This window comes from Struthio camelus, chromosome 16 (genome assembly GCF_040807025.1).
Source record: "Struthio camelus isolate bStrCam1 chromosome 16, bStrCam1.hap1, whole genome shotgun sequence".
NCBI classification, from domain to species: domain Eukaryota; kingdom Metazoa; phylum Chordata; class Aves; order Struthioniformes; family Struthionidae; genus Struthio; species Struthio camelus.
Genome location: NC_090957.1, coordinates 9738434 through 9758366, shown reverse-complemented (window position 1 = coordinate 9758366; position 19933 = coordinate 9738434). Strand labels below are relative to the sequence as shown.

The 19933-nt window shown below is 41.6% G+C and overlaps 1 protein-coding gene across 1 annotated transcript in view; it reads left to right on the top strand.

Annotated features, from left to right (window-relative positions):
* Window positions 1-2288: 2288 nt before the first annotated feature.
* Window positions 2289-19933, top strand: part of RNF43 (ring finger protein 43) — a 78576-nt gene continuing 60931 nt past the window's right edge. Inside the window, exon 1 of the mRNA XM_009678179.2 lies at window positions 2289-4438. Within this exon, the coding sequence (XP_009676474.2) occupies window positions 4202-4438 (237 nt within the window). The 5' untranslated portion in view covers window positions 2289-4201. The remainder of the gene's footprint in view (window positions 4439-19933) is intronic.

Here is a 19933-nt window from a genome sequence, read left to right as displayed (position 1 = left end):
TTATAATCAGTTAGAGCCAGTCCTGTATAAATGAGCAAAATGCACAAGAAAGAAACAAAGAGATTTTTCTCAGGACCACCTCAGGTATACCCTCTAGGTCTTTCTGTAGTTTACAGCTGTGTTCAGGATATCCTAAGTGAACACCAAGTGGCAGGATAAATTGAAGTGGAACCTTTAAATACTCACCAGCACTCCAAACTAGTCAAATGCAAACTGACAATACTTTCAGGTCATGACTAGTGGAAGCGTTACTAGACTGATTGTCCTCAGATTGTCATTCTGTATCATTTATTACATATGTGCGGTACACATTCAGTTGACCTGAATAATAAAAGGCTAGGTGCTTATGTTCAAGTCCTCATTCTCAAATGAAAATATAAGGAGACCATCTCTAAATGAAGGAGAATAGTCTGGTAACTAAAAGGAAAAGATGTTCAATAATATAGATGCAGCTTTGTGATCTGAGTTTAGTTTTGTGCTCCCCAGCTGATACGGCTTGAAACTGCTGCATAGCACGCTGTGGAAATAGTGGAAGATCTATATGCTGTAGTAATTTGTGCCATTAATAGTAACAGGATTTGAGAGCATCAGGTTAGACTTCTTGGATTCAGGGTGTAAGGAGTTGGAGACCTCAGGAGTTCAGCCTTATCAAACTGAAGTTGCTACCTCTTTGACTCAAATAAAATACAAAGAGAACTTCTTAGCTTACCTTTCTTGTTCCTATTTGCCACCAAAAGATTTGATGCTTTTGGAGATTTAAGGTAGGGGAGTCTTAGATAATGCTGTATCCTTGTAAAGACAAATTACGAAATCCTGGTATTAGAATTTTTAATATGCTAATTTTAAAACAGCCATGGAGCTGGATCTCCTGCCATGCATCACTTGCAAAGTACACATGCACGTAAGCTCTCTTTGTCCTTAACCAACTCTCTGACACAACTATGAGAGAGCAAAGGAGAAAGGGTACTTGCTACTTTTAGGAGATTAGTATAATACTGCACAAGGCCTCACAAGTCTTGGTTAACCCTCTCAGTTGAACGTCTCAGCATTTCAGCACCTTAATATGAATGTAGCTCAGTCAGTAAATAATAAAAAGTGACTTCTGTAACAAGACATGTTTTTAACTGTTTTCTTGTTAATGGGAACACAGTGGAATTTGGTTTACCTCAAAGATGTTCTATTACATCCCTGCTTAGATGACATGGTTGCAGCAATCTGCAATAAATTAAACTTTTAAACTTAAATGGATATTGCATGTATATTTTCTGTGTGTGTTAAATTACAAATGACAGATTATCATAGTTGAAAGTAAATATTTCACACTTCAGTAGTTCCTACTCACGCTTTTATCAAAAAATAATCATTACTACACAGACAAGTTAAAAAAAAAAAAAAAAGTGGACCAGTTTTTCATTTTATGTAGCTTACTGATTTCTATAAAGTTACTCCAGGGATTAGTTTGGCTGTATGTGTAACTAAAAAAGCCATTAATCTGTTCACTTTCTTGAGTGTACTTTTTCATAAGCACCAAGAACGATTAGAGAATGACTTTCAAAACTACTGGATAGATCATATGCTTTCTGTATAGTATGCATTGTTTTTGTATTAATTTCTGAGTATCCTCTTCAAGCACCACTCGATCACATGCCGATTTACAAATTTCCAGTTGCAACCTTACTTTGAGGTTATAGGTCTGACCTATAGTATTATTCACCTCTCAGTGATGTCAGAGGAGAATAACAGTTGAATTCCAGACCTCTGACATCAGCCTGACCTGAAACCTTCTTGCAGTAGCAACTAGAAAAGGGCTACTGAATCTAAATTAGCAAGAGCTGAAGAAAGGCTGCGCGTGAAATGGACGGAGTCCTTCCCAGGGCCGAAGACATAAGGCTGCAATAAATCAGTACATTCTAGTGAGGGAAGTTGCTTTAGATACTGGCTTGGTGCCATTCTGAGTGCCACAGGAAGGTTGGGAAAGGATTTGAGTTCACAGTGATAAACAGCCTCCTTCATTCATTTCTTGATCTGCCTTTGCGTTTTATGTCATTTTATTTTTTATTTTAATCTTTGCTAGGTTGGTCACAGATTTCACTCGGATGTCAGTTTGAAGGTCTAGTAAGTGACCCTGATTTACATGTGATAGCTTAGTAAAATGAAGTTAGTAGGGGCTGTGTTTGCTGAATGCAGTATAGCAGAGAATCAGGAGAGGGAGTCCAGGAGCTCTGCGAACCGGCCGTGGAGGGGGTGGGGTTGTTGCCTCAGCTGCTCCACCCTCACTTTGTGTCAGCAGGTAGAGAGTGCTTGCAAGTCCCAGGGGAGGGAGGCAAAGAGCTGGGAACACAGAAACTACAAACCACAAGCTTCCTTCTCCAGGGATTTATCCAGAAGTGTTTTTCTGGAAGAAAAGCTTTTCTACGACTTCAGCAGAAAACTCTTCAAGTCTGTTCTACGACTGGGGGTCCCTGTTCCTTCTGGATTTCTTTGCCTACTTTATAATGATAAAGCAGCCTGCCTGGGTTCGCTGCTGGATTGCTGCTGATGTTTCAATTTCTTTTCTTTCGTGCTCACTACGTTTAGAGCTGATAATTTTATACGCTGTAACAAGAGGAGAGACTTTTATATTTTAAAGGAATTTTTCAGAAATGTTTTTCGATTCTTTCTAAAGTCTTTAGATTACATGCGGACACTTCGCTTTCAGACGTGCCTGCCCCAGGAGCTTTCTGTCTGCAATAATTTTCTCCCTTTGATCTTGTTGGATTCTCTTTTGAGTTGTGGAACTACACTCGCACCTACCTGCCTAGTGCGTCTATGTGAGAGAGATTTTTTTTTTTTTTTTTAAGAACAGATTGGTTTAAAAAACAAGACCAACATCATCAGACCCACACAGTTCTCTTAAGCTATTGGAAATAGCTTTTGTCTAGGATTTATAGAAACATTTCCATCTGTCTCAGCTCCTGTGGATTCCAGCAGGCACACCGCGTAACAGGTTTGCAGACCTCTTTTTTTTTTTTTTTTTTTAATCACTTTTTCTCTTCATAGCGGAGTGATCAGTGTAACGTTCGATTTAGTTGCAAATTTCCTCTGTATCAATTAGCCCAGTTATGAAGACGCTTCGATATGTTTCAGGTGACCTTTGGGCAGACCATGGAACTTTATATTTTATTTTGTGGGGCCTTCATTTAGGATCTTATTAATATGTGCTTGAAAGTGGTACTACTGGAACTCAAGTGCGTGCAGAAATATTTTGAAAGGAACAAGATGTGCTGTAACTTTTTGCTTGGTATCTGCACCTAAACTTTTAAAGTGTTTTGGAGCCTTTTTTATTTTTCATGGGAACTTAAAAATATGAAGAGAAGCTACTTACCCAACTAATTGTCTTTGAGAACTGCATCTGAAAATGGATTATTAGGAGAAAACTAAAATTGAGCTCCAAATATAAGTGAAGCATTTCTGGCAGAGCAAGGATGTAAGGATTCAAGAATATTTGGAGGAGAACAACACCTTAGCATGCTTTTTTTTCCTTTAATATAAATTCAGGAAATACCTCCTGCATAATTTTCAAGACGGATACCAATGACTGTAGTTAACATTAAAAGTGAAGAGCTTGAGCTCACATTGTGAAAAAGATGACTTGCTGGCAAGAAGGTAAAATTGTCTTTCAAGTACCTTTGAGATGGATGTTTTGAACCTGTTGATCTTCCTAAACGTTGGACAGGAGAGGCAAGGTCATCGCTTCTGTGGAGAAATCTCCCTGTTCCTCATCTCTGCAGAACTGAAGAATTCTTATTGCTACATGGTATTCCTGTATATCTGAACTGATTTCTTGGTTGTGACCTGTTCATTCTCTTTCACTGATCTTTCTGGATTTATCTGCTGGAGGAGGAGGGACATGTAATTTAGGAATTTTTTTTGTTGGTTTGTTTAAAATATGTTTTTGAGCTTCCAGAGGCCTTTGAGCACGTGGCACCGAGGAAGAGAAATAGTGATGGTGAGAAATAGAAACAAAGTTCAGTAAGTAGTGTTGGCAGGAGAAAGCTGGAGGTAACTGGTCCCCTCTCTCCTCTTTCTCCTGGGTCCCAGTAACTGGAATTGCACACTCTTAAACCTAACGAGCTTTGCCTACTGTTGGAACCTGCTGGCAGGGTGAGGACGCATTCCTGAGCGGTATGTGTGGCCGAAGCGCACTGCTGCAGCTGGTAGCATGAGTGCTGGCCCCCAGCTGCAGCTGGCTGTCCTCTGGCCTTGGCTGCTAATGGCTACCCTGCAGGTAGGACTTGGCCATACAGGGCTGGCACTGGTAGCAGCAGTCGAGTCTGAGAGATCAGCAGCACAGAAAGCTATCATTAGGGTGATCCCCTTGAAAGTGGAGCCAATCATATTGGAAGGAGAGTTCGCAAATGTTGCTGAGGTTACTCCAGCTGAAGGAAAACTGCTTCAGGTAAGAGCAGCTTTATTTTATCCATTTCTATTGGTCTGATGTTCTCGGTCCTTCTGTTCTTTTCCCCTTTCCCTTACTGCATCAGCTGCTAATGCAATGGATTTGTTTTTATTTCCCAGTTACAGATTTATAACCTAAGAAACAAAATTTTTTTGTGTATGAGCTGTCCACCTGTTTGTTCCTTTGTGTTACTGCTCTTGGACATTGTTCTAAGATAGAAGTGCTTATGTATATATTATTGGTCGATTCTTCATTCTCTCATGATCTGTAATTGTGCTTGTATTAATGCTGAATTTTGGGTGTAGTCAATTGATCCCATGAAGATTATTGCGTATCTGAATTGGTGTTATAAAGCAGAGTGCATTGAGTCACATTTTGGGACAGCAAACACCTGTCAGAAAGCATGAACATTTTGTATGAAATCCTTAAGGTTTCCTGCGCGCTTCTCCTAATTAGATAGAGTTCTTTTAAAGTTATAATACCCATCCACATTTTGCCCAGTGGGTTTGTTGACCCTGCTAGTTGTATTCTTGTGTATTGGCTGTACCTGGAAATTGAGTTGTTATCTGTATGATAGTTCCTGTAGTGTCACCACCATATATTTTTGTACATGAAATTAATGCCATTTTCTGAGGTTTACTAAAAGTAGAGAGCATATGAACATCTTCTCATAAGATGCAGGTGCTGCTAAGAGACAGGTGTGCTAGTCGGTGAACAGACTGACCCTCTGCATACTGTGTTTTTAAAACTCAGTTTCTCGAGACAAGAACAGTACACTGCTACCTTCACATACTGTCTCATTTCTGTTAGCAATTTACTTGGAGGCGCATGCTCTATTCTTGAGAATCAAATATTACAAAATTCATCAAGACAGACAAAATAGCCTACATTAATATTAAATATTAATTTTTGCATGGTTCTTGCCAGTCGTGACTTTTCAAATGTGATATTTTATAACCTTAATAAAATCAGTAGTTTGTAAATTTAAATTAAAATAATAAATATTGTATGGTCTTATAAGAAAAGAAATACAAGTGAGCTAGCCTTACAATACAATCACCTGCCTAAAGAAGAAAATGGACAATTTGTGAGGCTTATAAAGCCTGCTTGTAAAGCCTTTTGAACTCCTCAGAATGAAAGCACTGTTATAAAATTATATTACCAGGGTGAAAAGTATCTTAGACAAATGTACTCAAGGTCCTGTTTTGTCATGAGGCAATGTCCAGGAAAGTCAATATTTATTCCATGCAAAAACTACAGTGGTGTTGCAACTGAGCACAAAGTATAGAGTATAGACCTTTTAGAAATGAGAAGATGATAACCCCTGTTGTGTGGCGTTTGAACATTTTAACCAAATGCAGTGATTCAAACTGTGATTTTTGTATTATGTGAAGTCACTAAAGCCCACTCTGTAGCATTCAAAATGTCTAATTTGTTTATGCTAAGACATGAATAGTGTTGGATTTACGAACGAGTTTAATTCTTTAAAAATCATCCTCAAAACGAGGAGGTTGGAGAAACACTAATCTTATCTGTTTAATTTATGTAAACAGATACTGTACAGTGCATGTGGTTTTTAGGCCCTGATCCTTCAACTAGATTTGCTCAGGTGATCATTCCTATTCTGTATCCCACAGAATTCAGTCCTATTTTAAAGGGTTCACACAGCTGGATCTGGTTTTAGGATTAGGGTATGAGGTTAGGATTTGGGGGTCAAACTGTATCTTCTGCAACAGGGTGTTTACGTGGTGCCAGGCACAGTGTTCAGAAAAAACTTGTTCAGGTTTGCCTGTGACCTTTGAGTATATATTATGCTGTAGTTTCTACTTATGCTATTTCATATCAAAACTCGTCATGCTATTGAAAAATTATTTGGGGCCAGATCCTGCAGTTGATTCCTGCCTTTGGAAAGATGAAACTTGAGACAATCTATGAAATGCTGCCATAACTGTTAAGGTACAAAATAAGTAAGAAACTAATAGGAGAGAATATTTGTAGTTCACTTCTAAACAGGAAGATATTAATTACACCTAAATTATACTTTATTGGAACCTCCTGGTTTAGATGTAGTTGCCAATGTCCCAATCCAGCAAAAACATTAGGTAATATACTTTAACTTTGATTTCACTGGAACTCTTATTTAAACAAAGCTAAGGCTGTTCACAGATACCTTCATATAGGTACATAGCATGATTATTTTTACAGTTCATGAGTGAAGAAGGGAAGTCTAGTTTTTATACCAGTTTTGGCTTTGTCTACTTGGCTATGTCAGAATTAGTAAGGTGCAATCAGTCATCATGCGCATCACATGAGAACATAAACTGCATAGGTTATCTCAGAAAAGAAAAATGCATGATTGGGCTCTTTTTTCAAAATAGTGTGCTGCTAATTCAGTGATATGATAGGATTGCTTAAATATAAGAGCTGCAGAACTAGTCCCGTATTCAAATAAAAAACTCTTTAACTTATAATTATGTTTATATTGTTTTGATCAATATATCTTTAAAAATATTTTATTGATTTTTGTAAAGAAAATCTGGCATATAAAATATTAAGCCTCACCAGAATACTTCTGGTTTTCATTTCTTCCTATCATATTCTCTAGGATCATCTACAGAAAACAACTTTGATCATAAGTATTACATTCTAAGAACCTAACTTAAAAAATTTTCCTTACCTCCAAAATAATTCAAATGTCAAATTCCTTCTCCCACCCTTCTCCCCTGTGATCAGTTCTTCTGGGAAATCTTGGATTTTAACTTTTGCAGTATGTCCTTAAGGTCACTGAATAGCAGTATATGGCTGAGCTGGTAAATTCTAAACTGCTCAAACTAGGCAGCGTTACCTCTGGCACTCCAGAGGATCAGGACTGCTGTAGTATGATGCAAAAGGAGAGGAATTTCTCAAGTAGGCAGAGCCACTTAAGACTTTATAGGTCAAAAAACCAACACCTTAGACTTCTTACAGAAATGATCTTCAAGCTTGTTCAGTGCACAGATATTACATGCTCTAAGCATTAATTATTGCTCAACAAACAAGAAGTAGCATTGTGTACTGGTTTGCAGTTTCCAAATGGTTGGAAGCTCAGATCTCTGTTGAGCTTGCCGCAGTAGCTTATACTTCAGAAGAAAAATGTCCATGGAAGTCAGAAAGAGGCCCTATGTTAAAAATGGAAAAATCAACCCTTTTAGTCAGGTAGGAGACACTTTGGATCTCACTGCTAATTGGAGATTCAGTAGCAATTAAGGATTCAACATTCCCTCCAAATTGCATTTCCTGTAGCTGTTTGCCAGGTCAGCTCACATGGGTATGACTGCCAATGCAATTTCTGTGACCTCTATTTTTGATATTTCTGTTCTGTTAGCTTATTTTTGATGAATAAATCTTCTTTCCTCCTTCCCCATGCTTCAGGCTCCATTCGCTACTGGAGAGATTTCACTGTGTTGAAGGCAGGATAATACAGATAGTGTCAGAAAGTGTCAGAAAGAAGAGGATAGAGCTGCTTCAGAGACTTGAGAGGAGGTTCAGGTTTTGTCCAATTCACATTGAATTACAATAGTATTCATGTGCAAATCTAATACTGTGGAATAAAAAACTTTTTATCTGAGAAATAGGTCATCACTTAATTAAAGGCTCTTTAGTAAAGTATATAAACAAACATATATCTTTTTAATTTAAGTATATGTAGTTCCAATCTTATATACAGGGGAAAGGATGATACTGTTAGCGTGTATGATGTGAGTGGGATTGTTATTGGAGTATAGTTCTGGTGCCAGTATTTCAGGAATAATATTAAGAGATCTCCCAAACAATGAGATCTAAAGAGAAAAATGTAAATTCAAACTAAATTTATTATAGGGAAGGCAAAGCAACTTTATATGCCAACATAGAGAAAAAACTTCGGATAGTGAAACAGTCTTCTTGTTTAGCAGACAAAAGCATATAATCAGTTTTGCCACATGTATTATTTTATTGCAAGTCTCACAATACTTTGTGTTTGTTTCCTTTTAATCTTAAGCTGTTATATAATTGGGTGATTGTATGAGAAAGTCAACTTTCATTAAACCACTGAGCACATTGTTTTAGCTTATGACTGCAGGAAAGAACTTGACAACACAGAACAAACTCCCTAAAGGCTCAGAAACCAGAAAGCACAAGGACTGCTCTCTCTCCCTTCCCTCCCTCCCCCCTCCTCAAATAAATTATTTAAAAAATATTACTTTAAAAGTCATCCTTCTGATTAGAGTGAGATGTGTTAGAGTCCGAGGAGGATCCTGAGTCATTTTTTAGGTGTTGAATACAATTCAGGAGCTGAAAATCTACTCTAGATGTAGTCAGAAAAGAAGCACGATGCATATTTTTAACAGCAAAAACTCAACATTGAAACAAGTTGCATACTGGTCTAATGAATCCAGCATGATCATCATAGATTGCACATCCTAGAAATTGAGAGTGTTTCCAATGTTGCAATGCATAGTGCTGTTGGAGAATTATAATCACCTACTTAATTGCTTGTAGAGGGTTACAGTCCCAACCCATAAGAAAGTAAATATATTAGTAGTCTTATATACTACTAGCTCCTGGATCAACAAAAGCATGTTGAGTGCATAGTGTTGACAAAGATCAAAGAAGTGGGAAAGTCTAACCAGATGATAATGGGGACTTAAATTACCTGTGAATAAACTGGTCAGATAGCACAATAAGAGTGAGTTCAAAGAAGCAATTTCTGCTTCTTGGAACAGCTAGTACTAAAGTACACACAAAGATATTCTTGACTTAGTGTTAAGTAACATGCAAGGACTACCTCAAAAGCTAGCAATAATTAAGCCACTAGTATTGACTTCAGTATAATAAAATTCAGTGCTTAAGTACCAAAAAGGGGAACTCTGACATTAATTTTTAGGATTGAAAATTGCAGTAAAGGGAATCAGTGAGACGAATGGCTCTTACAGTTAAAGAACAAAAATTAAAAAACATCTTTAGATGTGACATAGATACTGCTCAAGAAAGTAAAAATAGTTTTAGGAAACATACAAAGCAGTGAATCAAAAAGGTAAAGCAATAAAGTATATTGGCAGTGTTCAAGATGTTATCTGAGCCAGACATCTTTCAGAATTTGGAAATATAATACTTAGTGAAAGCACATAAATAAGAATATAAATTATAATGAGTACTTTATAAGAGGAAAAACAGGGAGGCATAGTTGATTTTTTTTATTGTAGTTAATAATCTTTAAAAACTTGCATTGTTGTATTAAATACAAGTCTACCAAAAAATTTATAGTTCTGCTGGCTCACAGATTAGGTAGAGCAATGCAGGATGATATTGTCACTTTGCAAGAATAAGAGGCGGTGAGACACTGTGGGCATATTCACATTAGGTATTGCAGCAATTAAAAATATAGACCCTGACTCCACAGGATGACTGAGGTGGTTAAGCTCCCTATATAGCCGTGAAGGCAAATTAGATAATTAAAAGGTCTAACCAGCTGAATGCAGGTGATTTAGGTGTGTCAGAAAGATGATCCACTAGAATCCACATGCAGAGTAGGGTGTCTCAACTGGAGTTAGCTGCTAGAAAAAGCTGAGCTTAGAGGTGGTTTCTGAATGTCCATCCCTCTCCTGAGTATATGCAAAGCCCGAGTCAGAGCTTTGCGTTTTGTGCCTTTTCCTTTCCTGATACAGAAAACGTGTGGTGGGAACCAGTTCTCTTTTTAAGAAAGAGTCTGAAGGGCTTTAAACCCAAATCTTCTGCTACCTAGGATGTTTCTTGAAGGCTTCCCAGAGCACCATCTGGTATTTAAAGAAGACAATGACTTTCACATCAGCAACAAGGAAAAACGTGGGTTCGCTACTGAGTGAAGCAGAAGCCCTGATGATGAAGGATACAGAGTAGGCAGAGTTGCTGCATGTCTTCTTTGCTTCAGTCTTCACTGCTAAGGCCAGCCCTCAGGAGTCCCTGACCCTGCAGACCAGCGAGAAAGTTTGGAGAAAGGAAGACTTTCCCTTGGTCAAGGAGGATCGGGTTAGAGCTCATTTAGGAAAACTGGACATCCACAAATCCATGGGCCTCGATGGGATGCACTCACGAGTGCTGAGGGAGCTGGCGGATGCCATTGTTGGACCGCTCTCTATCATCTTCAAAGGTCATGGAGATCAGGAGAGGTGCCTGAGGTCTGGAAGCAAGCCAATGTCACTCCAGTCTTGAAACAGGGCAAGAAGGAGGAGCCAGGAAACTCCAGGCCTGTCAGCCTCCCCTCCATCCCTGGAAAGCTGATGGAACAGCTCCTCCTGGGGGTCCTCACTAAGCATGTGGAGGACAAGAAGGTGATCAGGAGTAGGCAGCATGGATTCACCAAAGGGAAATCATGCTTGACCAATCTGATAGCCTTCTCTGCTGGAATGACTGGCTGGGGAGATGAGGGCAGAGCAGTGGATGTTGTCTTACCTTGACTTAAGAAAAGTTTTTGACACTGTCTCCCATCACATCCTCCTAGGTGAACTCAGGAAGTGCGGACCAGATGAGTGGACAGTGAGGTGGATTGAGAACTGGCTGGATGGCCGAGCTCAGAGGGTTGTGATCAGTGGCACAGAGTCTATTTGGAGGCCTGTGGCTAGTGGTGTCCCCCAGGGGTCAGTCCTGGGTCCAGTCTTGTTCAATATATTCCTCAATGACCTGGAGGAAGGGACAGAGTGCACCCTCAGCAAGTTTGCTGATGATACTAAACTGGGGGGAGTGGCTGACACACCAGAAGACTGTGCTGCCATTCAGAGGGACCTGGAGAGGCTGGAGAGGTGGGCGGAGAGGAACCTCCTGAAGTTCAACAAAGGCAAGTGCAGGGTCCTGCGTCTAGGGAGGAATAACCCCCTGCAGCATTACAGGCTGGGGGTTGAGCTGCTGGAAAGCAGCTCTGCTGAGAAGGACCTGGGAGTGCTGGTGGACAACAAGTTGACCATGAGCCAGCAGTGTGGCCTTGTGGCCAAGAAGGCCAATGGTATTCTGGCAGAGATATCCTTGCATTAGGCAGAGCTTTGCCAGCAGGTGGAGGGAGGTGATCCTGCCTCTCTCCTCAGCCCTGGTGAGGCCTCACCTGGAGTACTGTGTCCAGTTCTGGGCTCCCCAGTCCAAGAGAGACATGGCGCTACTGGAGAGTGTCCAGTGAAGGGCCACTAAGATGATGAAGGAATTGGAACGTCTCTCCTATGAGGAAAAGCTGAGGGAGCTGGGCCTGTTCAGCCTGGAGAAGAGAAGACTTCGGGGGGGAAGGGAGGGTGTCAAGAGGATGGGGCCAGACTATTTTCAGTGGTGCCCAGTGCTATGACAAGGGGCAGCAGGCACAAACTGAACCACAGGAAGTTCCGTCTGAATCTGAGAAAAAACTTCTTCACTGTGAGCGTGACAGAGCACTGGAACAGGTTGCCGAGAGAGGTTGTGGAGTCTCCATGCTTGGAGATGTTCAAAAGCAATCTGCACAGGGTCCTGGGCAATGTACTCTAGGTGACCCCGCTTGAGCAGGTGATTGAACTAGATGATCTCCAGAGGCCCCTTCCAACCTCAACCATTCTGTCTCAGCAGAATTACTGGTGACATGGGCAGACCTAAATCCATCCTGAATTTAAAGAATCTCCATACTAAAAAGCGTACGTAGCTCGAGGTCCAAGTAATTACATAGGGAAGATATAATAATAATAAATAAAAACAACAGCAGCAGAGCAAAGATGCATGGTCAGAAGGGTAAATCAACAGGGCTAAATCAACAGTGAGTGACAGTCAACAGAGGACTTTTGGCCATGCACACCATTCCTGGAATGTATCCAAGGTGCAAGTGGACCTTTCCCAAAGATAAATTGGCTGAGTAAGATTACAAGGGAATGGAAACAGGCCTCTCAGTCATTTATGTTGGCTATAGCCAGACTGGTTTTGTGTGATAAACGGTTCTTGTGAACCATTACAGAAATTTATTTTTGTTCTGTACCTCCATAGACCTAAAACTTTGGTAAGCATTTCATACAGATGAAATGTGAAAATGTGAAAGGTAATTCTGAATTCATGCAAATTCATTATTTTTAAATGAAAGTTTTCAAAATTATCTAAGAAATTAAAGCTTGACAAACTTTTTGTGATCAAAGATAGCTCCATTGTATTAGAATTTATTTTGAACAAAAATTTTGCTATGTATTTTTATATATTTTATCTCTTCACTTTTCCATTTTTAGAGCTCTCGTGAGTGCCTAAAAGTTTTCTGTGGACTTTACCAAGAAGCACTTATTTTGGCTGAAAAAAGCCCATTTTAACCCAAAAGAAAGTGATAAATAAGTGCAGTGGGAAATATGCGGAGGAATTTATCTTCAGGTCTTTCTACAGTGTTAGAAAATCTATGTTGCAGGGGTTGCCAAGAATCAAAAAAATGAAATTTTGGTTTATAAACAAAGGAGAATTCTAAGCTGAACCTCAGAGTATGAGGATATACATCACTAAAGCAATGAACATTCAGATTTAATAACAGGTTCTTTCCTCTAGAAACTTAATCTGTAGTAAAGTCCTAATCTCTCTTGGTACGTTTATGAATTTATTTCTAAAGGAGGTTGATATGCAATATCTAAAGACAAGGGTATGTGTCAGTAAAATGCTTAAACATAGGGTTGTTTATCTCAAATTATTTTTCACGTGTATTTATAAGCTGAAGATGAGATGCAAATCCCAAAGCATAGGCTTCTGCTTTTATGACACAAGTACAAAAGCACTATCTGAGCACAGTAAAGGAGTAATGCACGCACTAGTACCAGTGATTTAAGAAACATAGAGGAACTGCTTTTGTCCAAAAACATGAAGATTAATAGCTGTTGTAATTCTCACTTTAACTAGTGTTTTATAATTACTTACGCTGCGACATGCACTCTTCTCAGGGTTACTAGTATAATTCTCATTGACATTTATGAAGGAGACTTGGTGTAACTAAGGGAAAAATGTGGATTGCAGTAATACCACTTTTTCATTGTAGGTTTTTTGTCTGTAGCATACAAACTGCTGTATGTTCAATGATGTTAATTGCATCCAGTCCCTTTAGATTCTAAATATTAATGACTTAGTAGCACGTATTGTGTTCGATATGTATTTTTAAGTTATTGCTTCATTTTCAAATTTTAGATGTTATTTTCTTGTGGTCTCACAGATGGCAAAAAAAAAGCCCACTTTGTGTTACTCTGCATCCTTTACCACGTCACGTACTTCATGCACATACTTCACCTGTCTTCTTTTTGCCAGATTAAATAATCCCACAGATAAACTGAAGGCCACTTCAGTGCAGGACTTACCATGTTCTGGAAAGTACAATATAAATATCAGAACAATATTGTTGAGAAATGTCTTTGTGTTGCCCAACTAATCAATTATATTCAGCTCTCAAACTAATAGTGCCTGTCAGTGATGAAAATAGATGAGTCCTACACTAACATTCCCCTTTTTATGCCATAGTTGAGTACATCAAAAAGCAAATACCAAGAAAATAATAGAAGTGATACTGCTTTTAAACCCAATGTTAATAATGTCACTGCAGAATGCTTTATCTAGTTCTGGTACCCAAACTTTGAGAAGAATATGGGAACATTAGAAAAAGTTCAAAGGAGAGCCACAGTACTGGTCCTGAATGCAAAATATAATTCTTAAGTAGCTCAGCTCTCTCAGCTTTTTTGAAAGTGCAGACTGATGACCGCGCTGTAGTGCAGACTGATGATTGCACTGTTATGTGTATCTCCTTACACATGCGATTGTGTATTTGGGAAGGGTGAGAGCACTCAAGCAGGCAAGGACATAACCAGGTCTATTAGGTGAAAACTCAAGTCAGATATCTGATGTTAAACAACTAGTTATCTCAAATTTTTTAGATAAACCATAGATTCTTGGCTGTGAGGATAATTAGAACAAGTCACTAGGGGAAATTTTGGGCTCACCTCCATTCCTGGTCTTTAAAATGAGATCAGATATAGACAGGAGGAGAGGATATAAAGTAGGTATAAGTAGTCTGGGTGGTCGTGGTGGCCTCTTCTGTCTTTGAATGCTGTGATTTTTATGTATCTGTTTATTTTTCCTTTGTTTCACTGGCATTAGAGAACAGGAAGCGATGTGTTGCCTTCAACTTGTCTGTAACACTTTCAGTCTGCGTTAAGCAATTGTAATCACATCTCATGCTTCAGAGCTTCTGGCAAGATGCCTGCTGCATGGGTCAGGCTAGAGCTCTTCTCCCTCCATGCATGGTTGGACAAGGTTAGTCTTGGGACCTTTTCACCTTTCTTAGGAGCATCGGGCATCAGCTTCATCTAGAATTAAGGCGCTAAGGCACATGGGTCAGTGTTCAAAGGTAGTAGAGAGAATCTTGTTTCTCAGATGCTTAGGTGGCGTGCCTTGCTCCTATGCACAAGATTGAACAGGTCACCAGATTCGAGATAGAATCCCCCTCCACCCCTGTCCCATTCAAATTATCAGACACTCTGAGTTTCCTCTTCCTTTGCAGCTTAAGACATGAATCATCTGCATAGATCATCTGATCATATTAGCATCTCATCACTTCCTTATCCCTAAAGGGGCCAGCTAAGGGCATTTGTGGCCCTTTGATTTCTCTTTTCTTCAGCATCTCAGTAATTTAGTCTCCAGCAGTCAAATGCATTAATCTAATGCATATTACTGCTCAGTGTGGGGATCCTGACAGAAATGTAATGAATTGTCATACATAGAAATTCTGCCTAGATTATTGAATGATGTTCTCTGGCCATAAACTCTATGAATAAATAAATAAAAGGTATTTGTACCGACCTCAGTTGTGTATATTTTAAATTAAATATAAATAAAGCAATTTGAATTTAAATTTACTATTATTTTGCCAAAATGTATATTAATTCCTGTTCAAAAGTACATGAAAAAATAGAATTTAGATTTCCTACTTCTAAAGCCTTTCAGGAACTGTAGTTCCAGGGGATCTTTGTTTAGGTATATTTGTAGTTCTGTAGATACATAGCCACAGACTGGCTATGTATCAGTGTAGAAGGGATATACACACTGCAAAAAGATTTGCAGGCTGAAAAAAGATATGCAGAGTTTGCCACATGGTAGAACAGAAGAGACAACCTGATGACATATTCTGGGTTGTAAATAGAGAGCAGTGGTTCTTTCATTAGTTTAATTTTGTGCAGAATCTTGGATAATATGTTAATATTGCTTTCTGAATGTTTAAATGTACAAAACATCTTTAAGGATATGAAATTCAAATAACAGTGCAGTGTAGCAATTCCTGTAACTTCCTGACTGGCAATTAGAATCAAAAGTTGATGCGTAGCAAGTTGGTCATTAGGTCTCTCTTTAGACCACCATCCAGTGTAGAAATGCAACTTCAGAAACCTTGTGTTGACTATGTTTTAAAGTACTAAGAGAGGAACATATATATTTCTGTTATTGCTGCAGTCTTTTCTCTTCTCCACTTAAGAATTAGAGAGGAGAAAAATGGAATAAAATAGCACTGAATTATACATTACTTAGAAAAATATTTTATATGTTTTTTTACCTAGAGTTCTACATCAGAATAAGTGGAACCTCACGTGAATCCTGAAGAGTTAGAGAAGTCCCCCTTTTCTGCTTGTCATACTATACCTTGTTTATTCCTGTGTTCTGTTACTTTCATATTTGAATGATAATCCTCATTTCCAGCCATACTAGTCACATCCTGAGTTGGTGCCAGGTCATGTCTTCATGCTCCCTCACTGACTGTCTGCCTCTTTTGTGACCGCATTTGCGGTAAAAGGAAGCCTAGGGAACGCCCTTGGGGCACGTCCCTGCTGAGGTCTTCCCTAATAAAGCTAGTCACAGCTTTCTTCTGCTGAAGACACGTGAATGGGACATCTTGGGTCCGCATGAGGTTAAACCGAGTGTTCAACCCAGTTGGTGACACTGATTTTGGCACACCAAGGAAGATCAAAGAGGTGCCAAGGATAGGAAGTGCAGCGTTAGTGGGAAGCTTCAATCACAACCAGTCCTTCAAGGAACTGCTAGTCAGGGAACCAAGAAGGGGAAAAGCAACGCTTACCTTGGCCCTTTGTAGGACCTCATTCAAAGTCTTATTTTTGAAGAACTGCCCTGTAACAGTGACAATAATGTACTTTGCTCCTGCGAGGATATTGAGTCAGAGGCCAAAATGTCTTCCACAATTGTGTTTTAATTCAAAAAATGGAGCTAAATGAACATGAATAAAGGTGTTTAATAATAAAGGTGAGCGCAGCCAGCAGAGGCAGCGAACAGACGCAGCAGTTTGTGCAGCAGTTCGCGCAGAAGGGCACCAGAAGGCAAAGAAGGCACCTCTCCGTTTTGCACAGTGGTGTGTCCTTCCCCGGAGCATGGCCATGACATGCTGCAGAGCACATTCCCCAGTGGCTGCTGGAGGTGCTGCATCGGCTGTGTCTGAGGCTTCAACCCAGACAGACCCTCAGACAGCCGATGCAGCTCTGCAGGTGTCAGGCTGCAGGGAGTGCCTGGGGCCTCTCCGTGAGGCCTGGGCTGACAGTCAGCTCTCCTGCATGAGGTGTGCTGTGGTTGACCAGTTGCATCACCAGATAAAGGAGCTGCGGGAGGAAGTCAGTAGGCTACATAGCATCCGAGAGAATGAGCAGGAAATTGACAGGGTATTCTCGGAGACTGTGCAGCTCCAGCAGTCCCCACCCCCCACTGCAGCGGAGTTGTCGGAGGGCTGTGTACCGTGTGTAAAGGGGCATCATAACGCTGTTGAAGAGGGCTGGAAGCTGGTGACCTCTCGTAGAAGGAGAAAGGCTCTTGCTCCCCCTCAAGATTTGCCTTTGACGAACAAGTTCAGCGCCCTCCAAGCTGAGGAGGAGCTGGGGCATGGCTCCAAGAGAGGCAACTGGCCTGGCAGACCCTGTGCCGTGCAGGAACCCCCGGAAGAAGCGGCGAGTGATTGTTGTGGGTGACTCCCTGCTGCAGGGGACAGAGGCACCTATCTGCCGACCTGACCTCTTGTCCAGAGAGGTTTGCTGCCTGCCAGGGGCTCGAATAAGAGATGTCGTGGAAAGACTGCTAAGGCTTGTCCATGCATCAGACTACTACCCTCTGCTGCTCTTCCATGTGGGTGCTAACGACATGAAAAGCAAACTGCAAACCATAAAACGGGACTTCAGAGCTCTGGGAATGGTGGTGAAGGGTCTGGGAGCCCAGGTCGTTTTCTTCTCAATCTTGCCTGTGAGGGGAAAGGACGGGAGGAGGAGTAGATGGATTTTCCAAGTTAAACAACTGGCTGCGCCACTGGTGTTGGCCACAGGGTTTTGGTTTCTACGACCATGGGAGCCTGGTTGAAGATCAACAGCTGATGTGGAGAGATGGAATCCACCTCACCAAGCGGGGCATGCATGTCTTTGCCAACAGATTGGCCAGCCTGGTAAGGAGGGCTTTAACCTAGGAAAGATGGGGGAAGGGGAGTGGTATAGTGGCAGGGGAGTCAGTAAAACACCGCTCAAGTCAGGATGCCTCCAGTGGGTGCGTGCAGTCGGGGAAGTGTGCATGGGACATGGCTATGGAGGATCCTCTTGCACCCCTCCTGGGAAGCTTATATGCTCGATTGCCTCTCTGAAATGCCTGTACACCAATACACACAGCATGGGGAAAAAGCGGGAAGAATTAGAGATCTGAGTGCAGTCGCAGGACCATGATCTCATTGCAGAGACATGGTGGGATAGTTCACATGACTGGAATGCTGTCATGGATGGCTATGTGCTTTTTAGGAAAGACAGGCCAGGAGGGCGAGGTGGTGGAGTGGCCCTTTATGTGAGGGAGTAACTAGACTGTATGGAGCTCTGCCTCGGGGTGGATGAAGAGCAAGTCGAGAGCCTGTGGGTAAGGATTAAAGGGTGGGCTAACATGGGTGACACTGTTGTGGGGGTTTACTACAGGCCACCTGATCAGGAAGAAGTAGTTGATGAGGCCTTCTACCGACAGCTGGAAGTAGCCTCACGATCACAGGCCCTGCTTCTCATGGGGGACTTCAACCCCCCGACGTCTGCTGGGAAGAGAGCACAGCTAGACACAAACAGTCCAGGAGGTTCCTGGAGAGCATTGGTGATAACTTTTGACCCAGGTGGTGGAGAAGCCAACGAGGAGAGGTGCGCTGCTAGACCTTGTACTAACAAACAAAGAAGGACTGGTTGGAGATGGGAAGGTTGGGGGCGGCCTTGGCTGCAGTGACCATGAGATGGTGGAGGTCAGGATCGTGCGAGGAGGAAGCAGGGCAATGAGTAGGATCACAACCCTGGACTTCAGGAGAGCAAACTCTGGCCTCTTCAGGGACCTACCTGGAGGAATCTCATGGGGTAGGGCCCTAGAAGGAAGAGGGGTCCAAGAAAGCTGGTTAATATTCAAGCGTCACTTCCTCCAGGCTCGAGACGGGTGCATCCCTCTGAGTAAGAAGTCCAGCAAAGCGGGCAGGAGACCTGCACGGATGAGCAGGGAACGCCTGACAAAAACTCCAACACAAGAAGGGAGTGCACAGAATGTGGAAAAGGGACAGGCCACTTGGGAGGAATACAGGGACGTTGCCAGAGTGCGCAGGGATGCGACAAGGAAGGCTAAGGCCCAGTTGGAATGAAATCTGGCAAGGGATGCCAAGGACAACAAGAAGGACTTCTTTAAATACATCACTAGCAAAAGGAAGACTAGGGAAAATGTGGGCCCTCTGCTGAATGGGGTGGGTGCCTGGTAACGAAGGATACAGAGTAGGCAGAGTTGCTGCATGTCTTCTTTGCTTCAGTCTTCACTGCTAAGGCCAGCCCTCAGGAGTCCCCGACCCTGCAGACCAGCGAGAAAGTTTGGAGAAAGGAAGACTTTCTCTTGGTCAAGGAGGATCGGGTTAGAGCTCATTTAGGAAAACTGGACATCCACAAATCCATGGGCCTCGATGGGATGCACTCACGAGTGCTGAGGGAGCTGGCGGATGCCATTGTTGGACCGCTCTCTATCATCTTCAAAGGTCATGGAGATCAGGAGAGGTGCCTGAGGTCTGGAAGCAAGCCAATGTCACTCCAGTCTTGAAACAGGGCAAGAAGGAGGAGCCAGGAAACTCCAGGCCTGTCAGCCTCCCCTCCATCCCTGGAAAGCTGATGGAACAGCTCCTCCTGGGGGTCCTCACTAAGCATGTGGAGGACAAGAAGGTGATCAGGAGTAGGCAGCATGGATTCACCAAAGGGAAATCATGCTTGACCAATCTGATAGCCTTCTCTGCTGGAATGACTGGCTGGGGAGATGAGGGCAGAGCAGTGGATGTTGTCTTACCTTGACTTAAGAAAAGTTTTTGACACTGTCTCCCATCACATCCTCCTAGGTGAACTCAGGAAGTGCGGACCAGATGAGTGGACAGTGAGGTGGATTGAGAACTGGCTGGATGGCCGAGCTCAGAGGGTTGTGATCAGTGGCACAGAGTCTATTTGGAGGCCTGTGGCTAGTGGTGTC